Consider the following 26,663-nt stretch of genomic DNA (forward strand, 5'->3'; position numbering starts at 1 on the left):
CGACGGAAAAAAATGAAAGGAGTTCGCGCTGAGCAGTCGAACACCATTCGCATTGCACAATCATACTGTAGCAATAAATGTGATGTTAGCTCGCCAACATGAATCTAGGTATATATATATATATATATATATATATATATATATATATCTGCAGGACATGCAACTGTTGCCAGTCGGACATATAGGATGTGCCAGCTAACGTTAGCCAATCTGTGCGAAGAAAAGAAAAAAAACACAAAAAAGCGTGGTGCAAGATATGTTTTTAAGATCATACTGTAGCCATAAATGTGATGTTTGCTTGCCTACGTGAATCTAGGTATAAATGCAGGTCATGCAACTGTTTCCAGTCGGACATATAGGGTGCCCCAGCTAACCTTAGCCAAGCTTTTTGAAGAAAAGAAAAAAAAGACTAAAAAAATACAATGCTTAGTCGTCAGTTCCGTAACGCCTGAGCTCCGAAGGTCTTATAATTGTACCTTGCACCATGATTTTTAAATATTTTTTTCGTCCAACAGCTTGACAAACCTTAGCTGGGGCCCACGGTATACGTAGGCGCAAAGCCACTTCTAACGAAAAGAGAATGTGTCTTGTTCATATGGTAAGTGTCCACGCTCACTGCAAATTTAGAGGGCAATCTGTAGATACATATACCAACTACGATATTCATCTCACATGTACGCGGCTCAGATGCGCGCGTTTGTGGTGTGCATCTGATGTTAAATCGCTGCTATAAATACTATGTAAGAAAAAAAGAATACCCGTTTGTGGTGTAGTGGTTAGAGTGCTCATCTGCGCCGCGGCTGTCCTTGGTTCATATAAGGTTGTGTCTTGTGTGTATGTTCCGTGAAATACCACGATGTGCAGATGTACTAAACCTTGTGGAGTCACCATGGTGTGGCTCTGCTGTTTAAAACAATAAAGAAACCGTTGTCGCACAAAATTTTTCAGAGCAAAGCTGTCCTTGCCTCTTCCCTCGACTTTTCTACTGCTGTACTCCGTGTTGGGAGGGGGTGATTGTTTGCACGTATAGGAAGTATGTGCGTAAGCATGCCAGCCGTTGCTCTAAATGCAAAAGAAATAAATTTCCTCGCGCTCTAATTTCTAATTTTGTATCCTCGTTCCTTTTTTTCGCGATGTCGAGTGCAGCCAAAATGATCATGTGACAAAGCGGGCTTGGCATTGGTGGATGGCCCTTTTTTGTAAAGTTTCTTTTGTCACTCGCCCCCCCCCCCCCCCCTTTGAGTATCTTCCGGCATTTATTCCGCTGATAAGGGAATAAATCGATGGTTGCAAAGTGGCAAATCGCGCTCGGTTATGTGTGATTCTCTTCTGTGTGTCCCGTGGAAATGTCGCGCAATCCAACATCTACTACTATGCACCTTCCTGGCTATTGGACGGCTGTAATTACGCGTTAACCCCCCAAAAGCATTGCCCAAGCTGCGGAGCTTACTTCTGCACTCCAGTGCAAAAGCCCAGAGGGCAGATAATATGGCCAGAAAGGGGAGACAGATAAACACCAACCACCGTTTTGCCAACGCCCTGACGAAACAGGTGAATAATAGTCACTCTTCGCTCGTGGCCAGCTTGCATACATGGGATGATCACGGGAGAAGGGAAAGGCGCCGTCAGAAACCATGCTTCATTTGCATGGGGTCTATTAAGTAAAAGAAACACTACTACTAGACATGGTAACAGTTGCGGAGAAACAGTAGAAATCTTTATTCTAGATACGATACAGCACGTTCCTGATATTTCTGAAAAATAAATACCGTGCAAGTTTGTACATGCGGACAACTGCATGACTCAGGGCGTGCAGACGTAAAGCCGCACTATAACACCACAGCGTCAAGACGACAACACGCAAGCGGCTGTCCAACAAATCAACACTTCAGCCACGATGGGAAGCGCCCGTGTGAGAGAATGACAGTGCGAACTTTCTCGCAGGCTACGAACAATGGCACACAACAGCGCCGCGAGCAAGCACGTCTCGCTGTGTTCTGTGTACTACGTAGACAGTCAAAGTTGTGATTTGGACGAGTTCGTTATGCACTGCGAAATTGGTTTTTGCGCTAGAAAACGCTGACAAAGAAATGAGGATACAAGCGCTTAGTGCGTCCTGTACCCTCCTTTCTTTGTCCGCGTCTTCTAGCGCAAAAACCATTTTCGCACTACGTAGACAAATACAAGTGGTTAAGGCAAGGTAACATTTCAAATCACATCACAACTGTCGGAGGTCGTCAGCACATTGCCACCAAATACCGTGAATGAACGTGAACAAAGCAGAAAGCTTCGCTTACATCGATTCCCACAGTGCGTGAAATCTACACAATTTAAAAAAAAGAGTTGCTTACAACACTAGAGGCCGCCTCTATTTGGGCCGCATAGCAAGCGTCGTTATTCTGAACTTTTGTACCGGATGAAAATGACCGATTTACCTGGCGACCCACATGGTACAAGCGTCATTATTTTGAACTTTGGACCGCATAATTATGTCCAACTTGCATGGCGGGCCACATCGCAAGCATAATCTTTTTTTAAACTTTTGTGTCGCATAAAAAGGAGAGTCGCGCCTGACTTTGGGTCACGCAAAGAAAGCATACTTAAGTCCACTAACAGGCTTGAGTAGTCATAGCATCGGCATGAACGAATATACCTGTCGTAGGAAATGCGAACCAATCGACGTTGGACGGCTTCTACTAATAGAATTCCACACAGTAGAAGGAAACTCTAATCGCGGTCTGACTAGTGCGCAGAACGATGTTTTAAAACAATCATGATGTCAAAATTTCTTTGCGAGTCTAGATATTAGGCCTAAATGCCTCTTAGCATGAGGACAATATAGGATACATGAAGGCGAAAATCCAGCCGTGAATCTACATAAACCCCAAGGTCGCGGACAACAAGCACAAGACGAATACTATCACCCGACAAAGTATAATTAAACTTCGTCTGCAAACGCTTTCTGGTATAAGACACCACACTCATTTTCTTCACGTTAATTTCAATTCTGTTAGTAACACCACTGATGAGAAAGAAAATTTCCTCCTGAGATTTTTAACAATAATTTACACACTCTATTCTTCGAAACAATTTTAAATCATCAGCAAACATCAAAGTTTCTCACTCAATTTCGGCACAGAGCAGATCATTAACAAACACCAAAAACAAAAGTGGTCCTAAATTGGAGCCTTGAGGTATTCCCGACAAAGATATAAATGGGCTGCAAAATTCATCTCAAAATTTGAAAGATGTTACTCGATTAGAAATTTAACTTTCGATCCATGTACAGTAGGAATGGTATAGCCGACAACACTGCGCACGCGCGCGTGTGTATGTGTGTGTCAAACTAACAGGGCAATGGTGGGGCGCGGACACAGATACGCACAAACATGTTTGGTGAGCGACGAAATTGGTGACAACCATGCTGTCTGCTTCTATATTGCACCCAATATCGCATAGTGTATCGGAGACTGCATACCAGCGTTACCACTGTCGTTCCTCGCGATCGGTCGGAGATACGTCGGGCAGCAATAGGTCAAGTGATATCGGTAGCGCGCACATCATCTTGTTCAGGCGTCGGCCGGATGCAAGCCTGGATCGTTCGAGGTAAGTGTGTGGCGTTTTTTACCGTGTTTTTATTAACTTTTTATGAAATAACCTATCAACAATTAAGACTTAGCATTATCGATACGAACACGTGGTCATAAGGAAACGCGTAGGTACTGGTAAAAAATGTTTACGCTCCATGTTTCTTTCCTTTTACGGAATAAAGTTTTGTTGAAACATTAGTAGGAAGTTTCATCTCAGTGCTAAATATAACCTTTGACGAACTGCGGTTTCCATGGATCTATATACCAATACCACGCAGGCGCGGATCCAGGGGGGATGTCCGGATGTCCTGACCCCCCCTCAGATTTCTGTATCATCCCCTCGCTGATAGGGGGATGGCCCTGTCAAAAAAAATGGCCACCTGCATTCTTCAAAATTATTTTTCGTGAGTACCAGTGGTATCAGCCATGTAGAAGTAAAGGTAGCTCGCTCACAAGCTTAGTTGTACTCCGTAGGGGTGTGGTGTCCGAAGTTGCCGTAGTTAATTTTTCTCATGAACACTTTGGACCTCCTGGGGCCGGCCATGCCTTACTCGTCCCGTCGGTGGCGTCGAATGAACGAGGGGACGTCCCTTTTGCCAAGCACGCCGATGTCCGTGCGAGCGCCTTCGCGCCTGATCAACTTAGTTCCGCATTGGGGTGTCATCGGTTCCGCGACCAACCTGCTTAATGAAAGAGATCTCTCGCTGAAGTGTTCATATATAAATAATAACAACTAACAGCTAAACTAAGAACTACGCATAGACAACTTTTTTTAAAACTGTAACACTCATTGTGATCACAGTTACACGTTGACAATATCCAGTACGAGCACAGTACCGTTCGTACGCTACAAGTTTTTCATTGTAACTTCGCAGTTTTATTGGCGTACATTATGTATAGGAAGCTCAAAGCCGCCGGATCCGTTTATATAAGTGGGCGTTCTCGCGGAGCGGGGCGAAGCCTCGAGCAGCGGCTGCGAAGTGGGGGAGCGTGACGTCAGCGGCCAACGCCAGCGCGCGGGCCTAGGATGGCGTCGCGTGGTAAGAGAAACGGCACTGGGAGGCACGTGAAGGCACTGGGAGGCACGTGAAGGCACTGGGGGGCACGTGAAGGCCACCTCCGCAAATAAGTTGTGTGGCCAGGAGGACACAAAGTGAGATAATTATCGCTGTCAGCAACCGAATTAACTAAAATTGAATAATTAACTTTTTATTGACTGCAGTAAGTGTGTATGTTTGTATTCAAAAGTTAGAGGCAGTCGTGTTTCTGCACAGTTTCACTTGAATGAATTCTTCTAGCATGTCTATGCTCCGAGATATCCAACTCCAAATTTTAATCGTCGTTCGCATGATTACGCATGCAAGAGAGTGTGAGGATCGGCGCAAAGCTCCTCCCTGATGTGATGCGGCTGTTGGGTGCAGCGTTTAGTCTGACAACGCTGCGGAGGCATTGGCAAAGATAATAACTGCCCCCCTTCCCCTCACGGCTGGCGAAATAAAAAAGAAATCGAAGAACCCCTAACCGCTGTCGTAACACGCGACCGCGCAGCCTGTAAAGATGGCGGCAGCTGCCATGCCGAGATAATGGCGCGAGCGGAGAAGCCGGAGGGCAGTGCGCGCGCGTAATGGTGACTAGACGACCGGGCATGGTCCTTGTTCGGGCTACGCAAATAAAGTGACTGCTGATTTCCAAGTATTGTAATTTTTATTGAAATCAAAAGCAACAACTGCACCATCAACAGCAGAAACCTTTTTTAGCTATGCTAACGAATATTTCATACTGCCGCTTTAACTTTGGTGTTGTCATGCACAAATCTCATGACAACACTTCACCCATCAAGATGTCAATGCCCTAAAAATGTTCAAAATGCCTCCCTTCGACAGCAACGCAAAGCATAAACCGCTCTCGTGTCGAGTCGATAACTCTGCGCAGTACAATTGAAATTTGGAGTCGGATATCTCGAAGCACGAACACGCTATAATAATTCTTCCGACTGATACTGTGTAGAAACACGACTGCCCCTAAGTTTTCAATACAAACATACCCATTTACTGCAGTCGACAAAAAATAATTGTTCAATTTTAGTTAATTGGGCTGCTCACAGCGATAATTATCATCTCACTTTGTGCCCTCCTGGCCACATAACTTATTTTCACAGGTGGTCTTCGCGTGCCTCCCAGTGCCTAATTTTAAGAAAACCATAAAGCTTAGTTTTGAACAACCTGTATTATCAGGCACAGCCACCAAGCACATCGCTGTATTGGGTAACGTCCTTTTCAGATAAGCTCGGAGAAACCGATACCTGGCTTCGCTATAGGGCTTCTTCCTCTTTCTGGGGTTTTACGTGCCAAAACCAGTTCTGATTATGAGGCACGCCGTAGTGGAAGACTTCGGATTAACTTTGACCACCTGGGGTTCTTTAACGTGCACTACAACGCAAGCACACGGGCGTTTTGTAGCGTTAGCTACACTGGCCTAGCCAAGCCCGTTTCGCGCGGCACATCAAGAGCCGTGCTGCGCATGCGCAAGGATCAGTGATGTCACACGGCTTTCGCACCGGAGCCATCGGAGCCGGCACCTCTCGCGCACTCCGCCGCCGCCGCGCGCGACTCACCGCCGCCGGTCTGCGCATTCCAGAGGAGTGACGTCGTAGCCGTGGTAGACGCACTGGCGCCGGCGCGCGCTCGCTGTGCAGTCGCCGTCTGACACTGCGCTGGAGCCGCTGCGCTTCTGACTGGCGTTTGCCAGTGTGGTATAGCCATGGAGAAGGAGAGCGCAAATGCTGCTCAACAGCGCAGAAGAACGGAGAAGCTTGACTCATCGGATCCCGAAGTAGTTGCCTGGCAATTAGCGGTTGAGCGTAGGAGACAACCAGGAAAGCTAAGAATAATCAGCTGAACCTTTGCTAACGCTACGTATATCCTGGCATAGCCGAGCTAAGCCACTGCAACTTTTTTGCATTTCGCCTACATCGAAATGCGGCCGCCGCGGGCGGGTTTCGATCGCGCGATCTCGTGCTCAGCAGCGCAACGCCTGAACTGACTGAGCCACCACGGCAGGCTACAGGTGTTGCTCTATAAAACGCGGGTTTATCGTGAGCAGAAACGGTGAATTTCGGTAAATGCTAAAGGCTACTATCATCATCATCATCATTGACAGAAGCTGACCCCCCCCCCCCCCTCAGAAAAAACCTGGATCCGCCCCTGATACCATGTATGTTAAAATGACTGCTTCTCACCACAACAGCTCTGCCAATGATGGAGTGCTCGCCGTTCAGAGTCAGAAGATGGTCCGTCAGATTAAACACTGCGACGCCACACTCGTCTGCTTCGATGTTTCCCAGGTCTCCTACATGACTGGAATGAGCCCGGCCATGCCGACATTAGCACAAGTAAAATCAAAAGTTTTGTGCTCTAGCGTACCAACGCCGCACATTGGCTGTATGAGGGACGCCGTATTGGTTGACTCCACATTAATTTCTACAACCGGGGGTTCTTTAACGTGCATCTAAAGCTAAGCAGAGTAGATCTTTTGCATTCCATTGAATCTCAATGCAACCCCCGGTAATCGAGCCCGCTCAGTAGCGTCATACCCACTGAGGCACCGTGTTGGGTATTAGCGGCACTGTACAGCCGGGTACATTGTAAAGCTGGATGCATACGATGGACGAGATGGCGGAAAAATGAGTTGCCTGACGTATGACGTGCATCGATTCACTTAGCAGCTAGCATTCACAAAACAGAGAAGGCAAACAGACAGCGTGGACGAATCAACCCCACGCTCGCTCTCCAAAACATGGATGCAAGTGCGTAGCACTCTGCGCTCATTCACCCGCGACCATCAGGCTAACAGCGCAAACCACAAGTATTGGTTGCAAGCGTTTCAAACGACTTGAATTGACTGCCAAATTAAGGCATCTCGACCTCAGTATTTTGGTATTTCTAGCTAAAGAAACCAACGGCGATTTGGCCTGCGGCCATATATAATGAATTGCCTCGCGTGGACCGAGTGAACGCCGCGAGAACGATTAACGTACATGACCCCATGATATGAAATCCCCAAACTCAAATCGCGATTAAGTCCATCGTGTGAATCCAGCTTAAGTGACGAAGACTTCTACTACTATGGGCTATTATGGCAAACTATTAGGGCGTAAACAGTCTCTGAATGTGGTATTGCTCCTAAGGAAGGTGCCTCTGAATGAAGCACACCTGTGTTATATACAGTGATGACTGTGGGAAGAGAAACGTGCTTTTAATTTTTTCTTGTGTTCACGTTTCCTTCCAACGCGACAGCACAAGCAGTCCTGCTGCCCCCGAGACGCAGTGCCAGTTATCTGTAATTAAATTCAGTCTGCTGTATACTCTTCCTTGAAGTCACGCAGGTCGTGAACTTTTAGCAGCACCAGGAAATATTTACCACCAGAAAAAAAGAGAGCTCAGAGCTCAGTTCAGAGATCACTGAAAACTGCTGAAAGCCAACGCGGATGTTGTTCAGACTATTCATACTAGTATTGCTTAAACGAGCTCTGATACCCCAGCTTCTCTCGGACAATATTCTCGAGCAGCATTCAGTCAAGTTACAACTACAGTGCTACCATGCCTGGGCCTTTTCTTTTCTTTTTTTTTTTTGCTGCACACGATTACAGCATGCGTGTCATGGTTACGACGCAGAGTGAGCCAAAACACAGAATGTGAACAATGGCGATCGGAGGCAGTGTCAGTGTCATGGTAATGGCGGTCGCGTATCCCAGTAGCCTTGGCCATGACTGCTGCGAAAATTTTGCATAGCCTTGTACTTCACGTCATATCGTCTAGCTCGCATTTTACATTTTATTTACCCTGAACAATTTATTCTGAGTAACATTTTCCCAGGACAGCTGGCATAGCAAACTTGTAGTACATATAGAATCCAAGACCAACCTTCGCTCAAAGAAGCGCATCCGTGCGGCCCTGAGGGCTCCAACGAATGTATGTTCGGACGTCAGGGATAGCTGCGCAAACCTTCTTCTATGTAGGTTGTGTTCCGAGAGGATTATTAACGTGTGACAAAGCAAGACACACAGGCCATCAAGCTATGCCGGGATGGCGAATGCCCTCTGGTCCCTGGCGCAGCAGTATTTTGGCGGAACGCGATGTGATCGCTATGCGTCTTTTGCCATGTGCAACCTAAGGAAAGTTATTACCGGTTTATTTCTGAGGTTCGTAGAGCGCGCCTTGTTTGCAGAGCGGGGTTCTGTCATCTTTCTGGTGTCTCGGCATTCCGACGCTCTAGTTAATCGATACTGAAATACTAACCAGCCTAACTATCCATATTATGGAGAACAGAGGGGGGCTGCGCACCATAGCGAGAGGGAAACGTCTGCATTTCTAAATAATACGCTGCTCGAAACACGATTAGCTGGCACATTCGTGTGAAAACCCTGTCACTGGGTCAGAACTCCTGTACCTTTTTCGCCGTGGTCCCTAGCTAGGCATCGTGCGCGGATGACACATCATTGCTGCTGTTTTAACTTCGAAAGCAAACGCGAGCCCACCACAGCTGTCCTTGGACCGTCCGTATAGAGCCCCGGCCAAAACATCGAAAGTGTCTATTTATCTCATGCTCCTCCAGCAATAATACAGCAATGTTTCCTAGAGCTACGAGGAGCACTGGCAGAGTTTTTTGCGAGCCCAATGATCGCTTTACGGGTGCAGACGTCTGGCCTTCCCATGCTCATTGAACATGATGGCCACCACGTCTGTTAAAAGTAGTGAGTCATATTACCATTGACATTCGTTTCAATAAGCTTAAACATACCAAAAATGGGTAGGTGAGATATTTCTATACATACACTACGATATTACAATGGCACGAGGTCACTAATTCAACTAAGTCAGTACTTCATATCCGTTTTTCTTCTTCCCTCTGGAATGTACCTTAACGAAATGCACACATACACGCATTCACCAGCACTGACTGGCCATTCTTCTACGATGAAAAACAGGTGTGTTTTACCAATACGCCAAGATATATTCAATGCGAATGTTTTTTCTCGGCGCTAGTTAAACAATGACTCACCGGCCGTAAGATTTAATTGTTAAAGTCAAGCTTCCTCATTAGAATAAAAGAAGTAACAAATGTCTTACCGGTCTTCGACATCCGGAGCACCATGATTCCTTTTGTTTGGATTATAGTGGGAGCCCGTCGACGAGCAACCTGTAAGCATAACTAATGCTAAATAAGCTACAACACTCTGCAAAAAACAGGACACGAGAGATCTTGAATGCGCTACAGGTTACGGAAATGCATATTTGAAAGAAGCTCGAAGAGCAAGCCATGTGTATGGACACAGAATAAAGCAGTTAGCTACACTGAATGCCAGGGTATATAAGACATTCATATCTACTAGCATATCCCAATGGCGAATTTTCGTGACTCCTACAAAAAAATATTTGTTAATGGCTTGGTTGAGACACATACATGTCTTTGCAAGTATTGTACGCTTCTACTTAATTCTAAGAAAAATAACTAAATGTGAGGTGGGCTTGAGTATATTGCAAAAATAATTTCCATCGAAGAAACGGCATTTCGAGAGCGAAAGGGCGCTTTTTCTAACTTCGGTATTCATATACAAAATGACGGCAAAAAGTATATTTTCTTGCTAGGAATACAGCAACAAAAATTTGCAGACTAATAGAATTCGTCCTGCTGTTAACTCATTTACTGCGGCAACACTTACTCCCCGGACTACCTGATAAGTCCCCGACTTTGTTCAAAGCTTCTGGAACCCTGTGCAAACCTAGAAGCTGTGTGAAACAATGATTATGATGAGATGACAACGACGTCGATGACCTGGCGCCCATATTTCGTTGAATAACGTCGAAGACCTTCAAAAGCAGTCATCCGAAAGGAGCACTGAGAAGAACTGCTGCATTGAAAGCCGTTCTAATAAGGAATAACTGCAGTATCGCACAGCAGCTATGCTGCGTGAGAGTATTCTAACATCGGAGTCTTCAGTAAGTTTTAATGCGCTAGGCTATCTCGGCAGACGCCATCATCTTTCGAAGAACTTCCTTCTTCGGCGAACAATGTTGTACGCACCGATCTGTTGTAAGGTGTGTATAGACATGATTTTTTTTTCTTTCTTTACTGCGAACACTTAAAAGAAAAGCCTACGAAGCTTACTCGAATTACATTACTACAGAGGAATGATCTGGCCAGGTGGACGTTACTGCCAAGAAAAACTAACTCATACATACAAAGTCAATAAACTAATTACAAGAAATAACTTCGTAGTTACAAACTTTAAGGCTCATGTTTATCTTGGAAAGTTGAAGGGCATCGTCGTAAAAGTGAAGTAACGTGTTCGTACACTTCAAAATGGTTATGTAGACCGAAACAACCGGCGTCAAACCATTCGTTCAATTTACGTGATTATGCAGGCCACAACGCGAAGCGCCGCTCCCTCTATAACCCCCCTTGTGACTCATACATACAAACTCAATAAACTAACTACAAGAACTAACTTCGTGGTTACAAACTTTAAGGCTCATGTTTATCTTGGAAAGTTGAAGGGCATCGTCGTAAAAGTGAAGTAACGTGTTCGTACACTTCAAAATGGTTATGTAGACCGAAACAACCGGCGTCAAACCATTCGTTCAATTTACGTGATTATGCAGGCCACAACGCGAAGCGCCGCTCCCTCTATAACCCCCCTTGTGACTCATACATACAAACTCAATAAACTAATTACAAGAACTAACTTCGTAGTTACAAACTTTAAGGCTCATGTTTATTTTGGAAAGTTGAAGGGCATCGTCGTAAAAGTGAAGTAACGTGTTCGTACACTTCAAAATGGTTATGTAGACCGAAACAACCGGCGTCAAACCATTCGTTCAATTTACGTGATTATGCAGGCCACAACGCGAAGCGCCGCTCCCTCTATAACCCCCCTTGTGACTCATACATACAAACTCAATAAACTAATTACAAGAACTAACTTCGTAGTTACAAACCTTAAGGCTCATGTTTATCTTGGAAAGTTGAAGGGCATCGTTGTAAAAGTGAAGTAACGTGTTCGTACACTTCAAAATGGTTATGTAGACCGAAACAACCGGCGTCAAACCATTCGTTCAATTTACGTGATTATGCAGGCCACAACGCGAAGCGCCGCTCCCTCTATAACCCCCCTTGTGACTCATACATACAAAGTCAATAAACTAATTACAAGAAATAACTTCGTAGTTACAAACTTTAAGGCTCATGTTTATCTTGGAAAGTTGAAGGGCATCGTCGTAAAAGTGAAGTAACGTGTTCGTACACTTCAAAATGGTTATGTAGACCGAAACAACCGGCGTCAAACCATTCGTTCAATTTACGTGATTATGCAGGCCACAACGCGAAGCGCCGCTCCCTCTATAACCCCCCTTGTGACTCATACATACAAACTCAATAAACTAACTACAAGAACTAACTTCGTGGTTACAAACTTTAAGGCTCATGTTTATCTTGGAAAGTTGAAGGGCATCGTCGTAAAAGTGAAGTAACGTGTTCGTACACTTCAAAATGGTTATGTAGACCGAAACAACCGGCGTCAAACCATTCGTTCAATTTACGTGATTATGCAGGCCACAACGCGAAGCGCCGCTCCCTCTATAACCCCCCTTGTGACTCATACATACAAACTCAATAAACTAATTACAAGAACTAACTTCGTAGTTACAAACCTTAAGGCTCATGTTTATCTTGGAAAGTTGAAGGGCATCGTTGTAAAAGTGAAGTAACGTGTTCGTACACTTCAAAATGGTTATGTAGACCGAAACAACCGGCGTCAAACCATTCGTTCAATTTACGTGATTATGCAGGCCACAACGCGAAGCGCCGCTCCCTCTATAACCCCCCTTGTGACTCATACATACAAACTCAATAAACTAATTACAAGAACTAACTTCGTAGTTACAAACTTTAAGGCTCATGTTTATCTTGGAAAGTTGAAGGGCATCGTCGTAAAAGTGAAGTAACGTGTTCGTACACTTCAAAATGGTTATGTAGACCGAAACAACCGGCGTCAAACCATTCGTTCAATTTACGTGATTATGCAGGCCACAACTCGAAGCGCCGCTCCCTCTATAACCCCCTTGTGACTCATACATACAAACTCAATAAACTAATTACAAGAACTAACTTCGTAGTTACAAACTTTAAGGCTCATCTTTATCTTGGAAAGTTGAAGGGCATCGTCGTAAAAGTGAAGTAACGTGTTCGTACACTTCAAAATGGTTATGTAGACCGAAACAACCGGCGTCAAACCATTCGTTCAATTTACGTGATTACGCAGGCTACAACGCGAAGCGCCGCTCCCTCTATAACCCCCCTTGTGACTCATACATACAAAGTCAATAAACTAATTACAAGAAATAACTTCGTAGTTACAAACTTTAAGGCTCATGTTTATCTTGGAAAGTTGAAGGACATCATCGTAAAAGTGAAGTAACGTGTTCGTACACTTCAAAATGGTTATGTAGACCGAAACAACCGGCGTCAAACCATTCGTTCAATTTACGTGATTACGCAGGCCACAACGCGAAGCGCCGCTCCCTCTATAACCCCCCTTGTGACTCATACATACAAAGTCAATAAACTAATTACAAGAAATAACTTCGTAGTTACAAACTTTAAGGCTCATGTTTATCTTGGAAAGTTGAAGGGCATCGTCGTAAAAGTGAAGTAACGTGTTCGTACACTTCAAAATGGTTATGTAGACCGAAACAACCGGCGTCAAACCATTCGTTCAATTTACGTGATTATGCAGGCCACAACGCGAAGCGCCGCTCCCTCTATAACCCCCCTTGTGACTCATACATACAAACTCAATAAACTAATTACAAGAACTAACTTCGTAGTTACAAACTTTAAGGCTCATGTTTATCTTGGAAAGTTGAAGGGCATTGTCGTAAAAGTGAAGTAACGTGTTCGTACACTTCAAAATGGTTATGTAGACCGAAACAACCGGCGTCAAACCATTCGTTCAATTTACGTGATTATGCAGGCCACAACGCGAAGCGCCGCTCCCTCTATAACCCCCCTTGTGACTCATACATACAAACTCAATAAACTAATTACAAGAACTAACTTCGTAGTTACAAACTTTAAGGCTCATGTTTATCTTGGAAAGTTGAAGGGCATCGTCGTAAAAGTGAAGTAACGTGTTCGTACACTTCAAAATGGTTATGTAGACCGAAACAACCGGCGTCAAACCATTCGTTCAATTTACGTGATTACGCACGCCACAACGCCAAGCGCCGCTCTCTCTATAAACCCCCCATGTGACGTTGTAGTGTAGCGAACACTGAAGCTGTCGTCGCAGTTTCCTTTTCCCACGAGCTGATTCTGATTGCCGCTTTGCGCAGCTCCCGATTGAAGTCATAGTCTTTTCTGCAGGCAGCAGGAGGCAGATACATCGCTTTATCGCGCGACATGACTGCGCTTAATTTTACGCCACCCAGTAATGTCACAGGGGGTTGCACGAGCCACGCGCAATAAGGCGTAATCAAGCAAATTAAACAATAATTTCCACAAAATGTTTTTTGTTATTTATTTATTTGTTCGTTTACATACTCTCAAGGCTCGAGGGCATTACAGAGAGAAATGGTGAGTAAATATGAAGTCCTTGGCAATCTTCTTGAAATTATTGGTGTCACAAATGGCAGTGATAGGGGCGTGAAGGTGGTTCCAGTCGTCGGCAGTGCGTAGTATGAATGTATAAAAGTAAGAGTTGGATTTGCATTGCGGTACCCCCACTTTCATTTGGTGATCGATGCGGGGTGAAATGTAGGAGTATATTTATATTCCTTCTTAGTTGCCGTTCGCGATGCGCGACCTATTATGGTGTTGGCTCACTCAGGTATATCATAGACCCACACCATGTTTGCATGCAACAGCGCCGTCGATATATTCTAGGCACCACAGCGCCGTTGCGTAGGCTCGATCCGCCCACATTCTCTGTACCCGCGCGTACACTAAAAAAGCTTTTACGTCTTTTTCTTTTAAATCTGGGGTTTTAATTTATGTGACCAAACCACAATTGTATTATGAGGCACATGGTAGTAGGGCACTAAGGAAGAAATCTGATAACTTGGAGATCTTTAACGTGCATCCAATGCACGGAACAAGGCCGCTTTTCAATCACCCCCCCATCGAAATACGGCTGATGGAGATCCGAGCTCGCTGACCGGCGCTGTCACGGCCGACAACGCTTGCGATCCTATTTTTTAACAGCGGGGCTGTTTAAGTCGACCATCAGTGCCAGCAACCACCTTGACATGTTGCCTTGACATGGGATGTTAAGGAGAGGGAAGGAGAGCTATGCTCGGGAGACAGAAATCGAAAATGAAAGCGAGAATGAGAGAGAGAAACAAATTGTAGCAGCACCAATGAAGCAACGAGCAGAGCTGCTGCCGAAGCCGTTCGCGTTTGCCCGTTTCCCTGCGTTCGCGCCGAACGCGCGCGGTGTCCGTGACTGCAGCAGGCGCCTCTGGCAGCGGCTCGGCAGGTTTTGACCAGCTGTAGTTTGACCAAGTGTGGAGGCGTCGCTTGGCCGTAACGTCACCAGTAAGATAAAGCTCGGAGCCGCCGCGATGGCGCAGAACTCTCGTTGACTATGTGGCGAGTACGTGTAGCCTTGACATGGGACGACCAAAGAAGATCCGGACACCCGAAGAAGCCGCTCATGTTGAAGCGCGTCGCGTGGTCAAGCGAGAATCGGCGCGTCGGCGGCGAGCCGATTCGGAATACCGTTACCAGCAGCACTTAGCATTTCTTATCAAAACTTAGCCAAGCCTAGTAAAACCTGGAAGAAGCTAGGTCGATCACCAGCTCCGCTGTTTACTCCAGCCTAGCACCACTAGTGGAACCTGCCCACGTGTTTTGTAGTGAGACCTACATTGGCCATATTCTCGCCGTTTCACTGTGGCTGGTGGCCGCACCGCGAGCTGAGCCGTTGCCTAGCAACCGCCGCAGCTGGCAGTGCCACTCGCCGCGCCATCTGTCATGACGTCAGAGGAGGAGCCGGTGAAACCGCGTTGCAATAACAGAGGAGGAGCCGGCGTTGCATCGTATATATAGAAGGGGCGGCTCAGTTGGATTCGTCGGCAGATATGGAAAGTGAGTCGGAGAGACTGAAAAAAGCCAGGCTTCGTCGTCGGAACGAAATCAAGTGGAGGCAGCGAGCCGAGCAGACGGAGGAAGAACGAGCCGCATGCATCGAGAAGCGTCGTAAGTACGAAGCGGCCAGGCGAGTGGATTTAGATGAGGATAGCACCCGAAACATGTTCGTCACTGGACGACAACCTGTTATCCTCCCGCCTCACCGACCATCGGGCCGTCTTTGTGGCAATTTCAAAATAAATACGTTACACTTTAAAAATGTCTAGTCTTTAATGTAACCATAACTTAGCGAGAGGTAACAACCAAACCTAAACACTCAGACGTACGAAGCTAAACGATAAAGATGTAACCGTAGAGACAACCAAGCTAAACAATAAGATTAACGGTAGCTCTCGCTACGCACACCCAGGCATTACTGAGTTAAGCCACAGCCAATTTTTTTACAAGAATAACGAGGGCCTAAGTAAAGTGATTTTATTGGTGTCGTCGGTGCGAATAGCAAACGAAACGTACTACGTGCAAGCCAGCTGAGCCTCCTCGCTGTGACTGTCGGTGTTTTCTTTCTACCTGAAAGATGAAATGCCGTCGGGTCGTTGCTCTCGATCACGCCCGTGGTTTAATTTTGGGTGTTGCTTTAATTACGGAACAGGTGTCATGCAAAGATTTGGCGATTACTGTCCTGCAACGCGCTGAATCTTTTGACCTGCGAGTTTTCCGTTTTGTCAATCTATGCTTTCCTAACCATCCTGCCGCATCATCGTGTCGTAAGTGAAGGAACCTGCAACAAGAAGCACGCATGGACCCCATATGTCACAGCAGCGGTACCGTTCATTCACTCACATTTCTCGCTTGCGATTTGGAAAACAAAACAAATAATGCAACATATTTTGTCAGGTTACATTAGGCCAGGTCAATATTCCTCAATCGGCCAATTTTTAAGAATATCGAAGATGGTCATTTAAAAAGAGTAATGATTAAAATATCACTAAATTACTAACATGCCTTCCCGAACACGTGTCGTTGATTTTAGTACCAATGAGGGATAATATATTTGCTCCCAATTTTAACGACATTGAGGGAAGCAGGTTGAAAACATTTTAAGACCGTGTTCTTCACAGAAGCTTGACGCAGGGGAAAAAAGTCGCAGTTTCGCCCGAAAGGTGAAGCATCAATTGCGATAGCAAATTAGTAGAGAGCTATACGGAGTAAGGATAGTAGTTTTATCGGCTGCATAAACTTGGACACATTCGCTTACTAACTGTATTAACAAGCATGGTGCCAGCGCGCACAATCCCAATCAATTAAGTGGATCTGTAGCAGAGCGTAATTGCATCGTTGCTCCATTTGTGAGAAGCACACCTTGTCATAGTGCCACGTCATTTTTTTTTATGAGCCCAGGCAGCGTGTGATCCACAGAACAGTTTAAAACCTGCAATTCTGGTGACACCATCCCAAATTGTTCAGGATGGCCTGTTCGGGTTTTCAAGATCAAGGTTGGAGGCAGCGTTGCAAATGAAGCTAAGCTATAGGGGAGCACAAACGCACAAAATTGCACAAAATTGTCTAGGTGAAATTTCTCTACGTGGAACCCAGGATTGTAGACGTCCTTAGCTGCATTTCGATGGCGGCAAAATGCAAAAACGCCCGTGCACTGTTTATTGCATGCAAGTTAAGGAATCCCCAGATGGTCAAATATAATCCGGAGTCCCTCACTATGGCGTGCCTCATAATAAGATCGTGGGTCTGGCTCGTAAAACTCCACAATTAAATTTTTAGTCTGCTTCGGTTTGTTTTCAAAAAAGCGGAATGAACAACCAAAGCCGTAAAAAGAAATGACCGTATACGTTTCGAAAGTTATCCACAGATAGGTCACGCAGTGTCAACTCACATGCAGTTGAGCTGCTTGCTCTTGGGAGCTTCACAGGACTGAAGTCATGGCACTCAAACTTTCATGACATTATTACGGCGTTGCAGGGTACTTCTCCAAAGAAAAAGAACAGAACACGTGTAGAAGCGTGTGTCGCTGTATTAAGATTGTCACACGTTTACCGTTAAAGCCTTTCACTTTGGTCTGTTGTTGCTGTGCTACGGAACATTTCCAATGCCAGGAGTATTTGTTGAGTATCTCTTCCAATATCAAAGAAAAATCAAGAACACAGAGCGGCATGTACGATGAACTGGCAGCGCATAGCCGCTGCCCGCAGAGCCGCTACACCACGTCTCTGTCCTGCGTAGTGTCATTTAGTGTCGAGTGCAGATGCACTGGCTCCACCTTAGGCCTGCAAAGCCTTAAAGAAAACGAAAATGTGGGCTTGCCGTATTGAGAAAAATTATTATTCGTTAGTGCATTCCACGATTTGCCACCGTCGCAGCCACAGTCTCGTCATTGAGGCGATTACTGGCATGACTGGCTGAATCAGGAAAGGTAGTCAATGACAAATCACTCTTCGATAAGCCTTCGTAAAGGCTCACCCAGCGACTGCATTGTTGTAAATACGATAGCAGTTAGGGACTAAGCGCTTGCAGCACGCGGAATGCTGAATACGGCGCGATCTTTTGAGTGGGCTCAGAATACTTGGTTTGTTCCGCTTATTTGTTTAGAATACTCGCAGAACGCATACCTAGTATTCCATTGAAATATGCAGTTTCCATTGCTTTTGCGAGCATAAAACATACCTCCTCGGGAGCCAGATCGGAGGCGCAAGGAATATTTATTGCCTACAGAACCGATTCAAACGGGATGTATGATGGCTGGCAGCAACCGCTCCTTTAGCATGTCATCCGTTATATTATAGCATCACAACGTTTCCACTGAGAAAATAACGTTTGAACTCAACGTTTCAACTGGGAAATAACTGAGAAAATAAGTGCATATGTGCAGAAATTGTGAGTACGGCATTCACATGCTGGCCCCAACTTCCTTTCTTCTAACTGGCCAGCAAACCGCCCATTATGTTTCAGCGATCTTGGGGTTCAACTCGCCGGTCATCACATACCATTACCCAATCATTACAGGTTTTCTGGTGTTGTATGCCTAGGTGAAGGATTGGTTATTTTGTAATATTTGCATGTTAGCGTGTGATACTTCAATTTTAATGTCTCTGCCCAGAATGAAACATATATGCATTATGCTGCTGGAACACTTGTTTAGTTTAACTAGAAAACCTTTCTCACTTTAATGCAACTAATGCCACATTGAAAATAAATCAATGCCGCAGCACATTAAATATATGTCCTCACCGAGATTGCCAGCATCTTCACTGGAAAACAAATTAGGTGAGCTACAACTATAGTTTGTTGAAAAGCAGAGAGTTCCGCATACAGTTTGGAAGCCCCCGGTTGTCCACAGTTGGTTCCACACAAGAAAACGAAAAATGATTCAAAACCAGTCGACTAAACTATTTTTACGAAGACCCCGCAGATAACTGAATATTGCTTGTGATTCAGTGTGCTTGTAGTTCTATAGAAAGTGGAAAAGAATAAAAAGTCACATTAGCAGGTGTTCCGAAGAGCAAGGCAGAAGGTTCACGTAAAAATAATTATTTTTTCAATCTTTCATTTTCTTTGGGCGTTGCGGGGCCAATTCCTGAGACTTACAAGAAAAAAGAATCGGGATAAACATATAGAACATGCTCTCCATGTTTGGATAAAACATAGGTGTTATTTAATTTTTAACTTCATAATTTCGGTTGGTATTAGCAATTCTGATTCCCCAGTGTAACATTCTGATATATCTAATCTAATCCACATGAAATATTGGCGATTATTAATTATAATTTTTGTATCCACTCAAGTACTGAAGCCTGTTTCCTCCGCAGGAATATTTATGTTCAGGATACAATGTTCAAGTTGCTTGGATTTGACAACTTCTTCGGCTGCCAGGAGCTGCGGAACTAGGTTATTGCGACAGCACTTATATGGACACTCCAGGCACATTTCTGCCGTCGTCATCACCGTCGTCGTCGCCGTGAGGTTCCGTATAATGTCCACAGGCGATAAAATCGTCGCCGCGCGCCGTACGCTGTATGTGCGAGTCAAAGCGTGCGAGGGTGAGCCGGCGATCGCTGCTCAATCTTGCGCACGCAAGGGAGTGAAACGCGAAGGAAACGCGCCGTCTTGTAGTCGCCCGCAACTCTCCGGGGGGAGGGTATGGAAGGAGGAAGGAGCGTGTTCTACGCCGCGCGCGCCCGCTCGGCCCGCTTTATCTTCAAAGCCATCTGCGGCGGGGGCAGAGTCCGCTCTGTGTAATTCGCTCGCTGCTGCTGCCGCGCTTACTCACTACAGCGTTTTCACAGCGAGTTTCCGCGGTCATCGAGTGAGATGCGTTCATGTTTGCTTGGGAGCGCGTGACACTATGCTTGCTAATTTTATTAGTATGCCTATGTTTACAAGTTTAAACGGCCGACAAAACTATACTATCCTTACTTCGCATGGCGGTCCACTGATTTGCTATCAAAATCAACGCTTCGCCTTTCGGGCCAAACTGCGACTTCTTTTAGGAACTTATTAGTAGCACTAAATGAGCCGGACCCACAAATGCATATACACAGGGCGCACGCGCAAACGGTCCTTCTCTTCAACGTTGGAGCAAATACCTAAACCTTAAGTCTTTAAATAAGCCAAGTGGAGCAACCAAAAGCCGTTGTTCGGGTATTAATGTTGATAATTTTGCCAAGATACTTCAGCCAGCGGACCCATTATCGTCGGACGGGTTTGATCGGCTACACCCCCGGTTATAACAAGGCGATCGGCATCGTCCCCTTGGTGGCGGTGGACGCTACGGCTGGCTACAAAAAGCGCCCACGAACCTACCGGTGTTTGCAGTTCGGTGGCGGTGCACACTGGACACGTAACTAAAAGATATCTGCTTTTTCAGGTGAGGCTTGTTGATTTCTATTCATATTGCCAAGCGTGGGACGTGTGCACTGCTGCCGAACGAAAACTGCCCTGCCCAGACTTTGTATTTGTTGCTTGGTTGAATAGCGTACGTATCTACATATCATGACTAAAAAGCAGGTTGATGATCTGCGGAGTTAATTAGCCGCTTAGTTGCATGAAATTAAGGATACCTTGAATGAACTTAAAGGACTGAGGCATGATATGCAGGAGCTCAAGCTTATAAGAGAGGATTTGCGTGAAATTCTGCGTGAAAACAAGGAACTGAAGTCACAGAATGCAAAGCTGACGCGCAGGCTGGAAGAACTGGAGCAATACCAGCGATTAAACAATCTAGAAATCAAGGGAATACCTCTTGACAGTGAACCAATATCAGTGGTAAAAAAAATTGGAGAACTGATAAAAGAGGAAATTGAATAGCAAGACATAGACGTCTGCCACAGAGTTCCTACTGCTAGGCATGACCAGTCCAACATTATTATTCGTTTTGTCCGTCGGGACAAAAGGAATGCTATTCTTGCTAAATCAAAGAAGGCTAGAATTGACACAACAATGCTTGGATTTGACAAGCATAATCCAGTGTTCATCAATGAACATTTGACGAAAGAGGGAAAGCAGCCGCTCGGAGCTGCCATTAGAAAGAAAAGAGCTGTTAGCTGGAAATTTGTGTGGACAGCTGGTGGGAAAATTTTCGCTAGGCGAAATGAAACTTCACATGTCCTTCGTCTCATCTGTTTGGATGATGTTGATAAAATGGTCGAGTAAATGCCTTGATTTATCTCAACACAAGTCTGTGTACTAATACCGACATGCATGGCTAATCCCGGTCACAACTACTGTACGTATCACGATCGTGACTCATTTAATATTTCTGTTTCTAAGTTAAATCCAAATAAATTCATGGCAGCTTTGCATCTAAACCTACGAAGTATTAGAGGCAAAGGAGATGACCAGCGAGAATTGCTTGGCAGTCTGGATATCAGTTTCAATGTGTTGATGTTTACTGAGACATGGCTAACGCAAAGTGAAAAGCCACCCAATTAGAAGGGTACATATACCAAGGCATCACACGTACTAGTGGGCGCGGTGGCGGCGTGGCTATGTATCTTAGAGAACATCGGCAATACGAGGTGATTTCAAGTTTCACCACTATTAATGAACATGTAAAATGTCTTACTGTGAGTTTGAAATCTTATTACGTATGTGTCATATATCGGCCTCCGAATGGAAATAAGACACCATTTTTTGAATTCACTGATGAACTACTAAACTACCTAAATAACACTGGTTCAATGTTTCTGATAATGGGTGACTTGAATATTAACATGTTAGGAAATGACACTAATGCGTGTGAACTTAAGAGAACTATAAATGCCTATGGCTGTGAAAATGTTATCAGTCTTGCCACTCGCATTACGGCGGATAGCGCGACGTTGTTAGATGGCGCCATTACGAATGCACCTGGCCCAAGTAGCTATGCTGGTCTCTTGTCAGTGGACATAAGTGATCATCTGCCGACGTTTTGTTTCTTGCCAATGACGAATTATAAAAGCATAAAAAGGGGCGTATGCTCATATCGGAATATCAACCCGAATTCTTTAGCTCACTTCCGCTCTCTTATCGAAAAGACAAACTGGGAACCGATTTTCGAGCAAAAGTGATGTAAATCAAGCATATAACAATTTCTATGCCAGTTTCATGCCATGTTACGAGCTAGCCTTTCCTATTAAAACAACTAAGCGTACCTCCAAGATTAGAAAGCCGTGGATTACGCGCCTACTTTTCGATAAGATTGCCGCCAAAAATAACATGTATCATTCTTTCGTTACGACGCGTGACCCACAGAAATTTGCTGAGTTCAAAATATATCGAAACAAGCTCAATGCAGAACTTAGATATGCAAAAATATGTTACTATGAGAATTTGTTTTCCCAAGTATCAAACGACAAAAAGAAGTTCTGGCAGGCGGTTAATAATCTTGCTCAAAGAAAGAATGATGCAGCACCCATAGTTGTAACCACAAATCAAGGCATCCTAAATGATGAGGAAGCTGCTACTGTGCTTAACCACCAATTCATTCGTAGTGGAGAGTATAGTCCGTCTGTGCACAATGAACATCCAAGTGTAGATGCGTACAACAAAAGCAGTTCAATTACTTCTATTGTACTGACACCAGCTACGGAGCACGAACTGTCAGACATCATGCGTAACCTAAAGAATAATGCAGCTGCAGGCTACGACGATATCAAACCAGCTGCCGTGAAACACGTAATGGACATAATTTGCAGTCCTTTAACTCATGTGATTAACTGTATGCTCGAACAGGGTGTGTTAATTCCCAGAAGCACTCAAGCTGGCTAGAGTGTGCCCGGTGCACAAAGGTGGCACAGACTACACTTTTAATAATTACCGACCCATATCGGTATTACCGGTGATGTCAAAGATTTTTGAGACAATCATAAACGTCCGCATTGATAGTTTTGTCCAAAAGTACTCTATTATGTCTGACGTGCAATATGGGTTTAGAAAAAAAGATCCTGCGAAGAAGCGTTACTCTCTATTAAACATGAAATAATAAGTAACATTGAACAAAGATTATACACCATTGGTCTCTTTTTAGATTTAAGAAAAGCTTTTGATTCCGTAAACCACGACATTTTGCTGACTAAGATGTATGATTGCGGAATAAGAGGGACAGCACATGACTTGATTCGAAGTTACTTACAAGACAGATATCAGTATGTATCTATTAACAATTCCAAATCTCCGAAATTAAAGATACTACAGGGCGTCCCACAAGGATCTATACTTGGACCCTTGTTGTTTAACCTGTACATAAACGATCTTTCTTACATACCATATTCTCAAAGTGTAATTATGTATGCTGATGATACGTACTAATGTGTTTTTTTCCGGAAAGTCATTGCAAACGTTGCAGATTTCAATAAATAATTACCTAAAACTACTTATGTGGTGGTTGCACAGCAACAAACTGCAACTTAATATCACCAAAACTAAATACATCATTTTTGCACCTATTAACAAACCAATGAATTTTAAGTTAACAATATTGTTTCAAGATGTGCAAATAGAACAAGTAGAAGCTCATACGTTCTTGGGCATTTGGTTTAGAAGCGATATGTCCTGGACGACACATGTAGAAAAATTATCTGCAGAACTTAGTAAAATCACGGGATGCTTTAACAGAATCCGGGAATTGATTCCGCTTTGGCTTAAAAAAGTATTATATTACTCCAAGTTCTACTCTCGACTTACATATTGCTTGCTCGTTTGGGGTACGAAATACTCAAAAAACTATCAAGAATTGATAATATTACAAAAGAGAGTCCTTAGATGCTTTGAAAACTACACAGGTAGGCTTCAAGATTTGCGAACGCATGATTTGTTTATTAAACACACTTTACTGAAAGCTAACCAGATATACTACTATAGGCTATTCCAAAATATCAAAACGAACAAACTCTACACAGCTAAATCATCCGAATCAAAATGTCGGTATTCCCTACGCAATGAAACTAGGGTAATACCGAAGTTCAGAACAGTATATGGCAGGCAACATATAGGCTACCAGGTTCCGCAATTACTAAATCGCCTAAGTCCCCTTGATTTTTGTACTTTTTCAAAAAAATCTATGAAACTGTATATTATGGAGCATCAAATGGAATATGCATGATGTGTATCATTTTCGTCTCATACTGTTATGCTTTTATGTTTTATATTTTTTTACAACGGAATTATGCAATTCACTTTCGTCTCCTATGTTATTTTTTACTGAAGTCACAGGAAATTTATTCTACAGATTCTTAATCATCTGTATTTAACTACTGTTTATGCGCATATTTCTTTTGTATTCCGGGCTACTTATCCGGATTAATTTGATTTAAGCTACATGTCATACATCATGTGATCTGTATACTGCTTATGTGACATTTAATTTGATATGAACATGTGTGTAGTATTTCGTATTGTCATTTGTACCGCTGACGCTGTGTCAACAGGAGCGGGAGCCCTTTGTCAGGCCTTTGTAGCCTTTTGCTCCTGCTCCTTGTTTCTGTAATGGAAGCAAAAATAAACTTCGAACTTCAAACTTCAAAGTGCGCATACGAACAGAAGGAAAGTAAATACAGTAGTGGCATAATTTACAGCCACAAATTAATTTATTAAGAATCCATGGTGTTTTTAGAGCGCTTGCATAAAAATGCTAATTGCATTTTAAAAATATTTCTTAATGACGTATCCAAATTGTATTCGTTTTCCTTTGAGTGAAGCGGCATCATTCCGTTCTACACACCATCTGACCGTTCAAGGCGTCCTGAGGTACCTTTTGTCAAATTTGAAACTCTTGCCGCCTGTGACTCTTAATTCTTGTCATATCTTGTGGTCATAACGTGAAGGGGTAGAGATAGCCGCATTTTGGAGGCCGTCAACTGCATCTTGATTCGAGCCATAGTACGCCCTTCTTCGGCAAGACGGCACAATAATTTTGTGCAACACTCCCATCACCAGACAAAGTAGCGAAATTATTCTATGGCGTGGTTCGTATACTGAAGTAATCACACTGAGAGATAAGGGATTGTAGAAAAATTTACTTAAGAACAGGGAGAGGACAGGCTGACGTGAAATACCTCTAGCCTGTTACTATGTTCTCATAGAGTGGGAAGGGAAGAAGCATAGGTATATGAGGAATAACGCTGAGGATTTTGAGTGGGCACGCGAGTTTCCATGTAAGTGAAAGGCAGGTGTCCATGTATACGCGAAGATCGCAGCGGACAAGAAGGATGACACAAACTGCGTGTGTGTTGCTCTTTTGGTTACTTCTTGTCTCCGTGTTCGCACGCCTGCATTACAAAAGCGTGCATCCCTACCAACTTACTAAACTTCTAGTCTCTCTACCACCTGAGCCTAGATATACAAACTCTTGACTGGATGACCCGCTCATTGCTGCCACTCTAAACCTGTGTTTCTCAAGAACAATGGACCACATGGACAGCTCGCTTAGTTGATATAAAGTTCGGTTGTGGACCACGCAAGATGTCTTCCGCAAATTATCGCAAATATAAAATGTAATGCTTGCCGTTCACAGATTATTTTCATGTTGCTGCTGGATCTGATTCATGAAGCCAGAAAGCTTGTGTGAGAATGCCCAATGTGGCCTCTATAACAACCCGATTCCCGAATCATGCTCTAGGTTTTTCTTTCTTTTGTTTTTGGCGCAAAGGTCATATGTATGTCGCGGATGTTTTGTCCTATAAAAAGCCAGAGAACCAAGATTTTCAGCTGATGTGACAAAAGGAAAATTAAACCTAACGAAAGATGACTGTCACAACATTACGGCGTATGTAAGGACAGGTTATTATCAATAATATTATTATTATCATTATTATTATTATTATCATCATCATCACAATTGCCAAAAGCATCGCAGTGCAAGACCATCATTGTCATGTGGTCCTCTCATGACATCCTTCAAAGAGGTAATCCGTACAGGGCAGATGCACTCTTCGTTGACGCGGCCAAATACGGCAGCGAAAACAGGTTTGCAATCTCAGTCGTAGACGCGCGCGGAACGCTGATTAGCGCTGCGTCCGTTTGCACTAAGCACGCAAAAGGGGCGGAAGAAACCGCGATAGCCTTGGCCCTTAACGCTGCCAAAGGCCCAAAGACTGTTTTCTCCGACTCGCGCACTGCCGTTAGGACCTTGTCGTCAGCCCTAGTGTCTAAGCACACGGCTAGCCTAGTAAACAAATCTCTTCAAAATACTGCGGACAACGAGACAGGAGGTCAGCACATCGCCTGGTTCCCGGCCCACGTTAAAAGAGTAGTTAATCAAGCGCGTTGCAACCCCAACGAGCAGGCCCACTTCCTAGCGCGTGAATTCACGAACCGCGCCCGGGCTAACGGTCCAGCTCTCTCACAGGATTGCTCCCCTAAAGACCCTCTTACCACCTTTAACGAGATCACATCCCACTACAGACTGAGCAAGAGAAAATTCCCTCCCCCTAACCAAAA

The 26,663-nt window shown here is 44.3% G+C and overlaps 1 protein-coding gene across 2 annotated transcripts in view; it reads right to left on the minus strand.

Annotated features, from left to right (window-relative positions):
• LOC119437239 (superoxide dismutase [Cu-Zn]-like) overlaps positions 1 to 26,663 on the minus strand; it is a 41,684-nt gene that overhangs the window by 6,710 nt on the left and 8,311 nt on the right. For both annotated transcript variants that reach the window (XM_037704281.2, XM_049660377.1), the window contains exons 4-5: positions 9,719 to 9,788; positions 6,829 to 6,946 (exon numbers count right to left, since the gene is read on the minus strand). In XM_037704281.2, the coding sequence (XP_037560209.1) occupies positions 6,829 to 6,946; positions 9,719 to 9,788 (188 nt within the window). The remainder of the gene's footprint in view (positions 1 to 6,828; positions 6,947 to 9,718; positions 9,789 to 26,663) is intronic.

The sequence above is a fragment of the Dermacentor silvarum genome, chromosome 1, assembly GCF_013339745.2.
Source record: "Dermacentor silvarum isolate Dsil-2018 chromosome 1, BIME_Dsil_1.4, whole genome shotgun sequence".
NCBI classification, from domain to species: Eukaryota; Metazoa; Arthropoda; class Arachnida; order Ixodida; family Ixodidae; genus Dermacentor; species Dermacentor silvarum.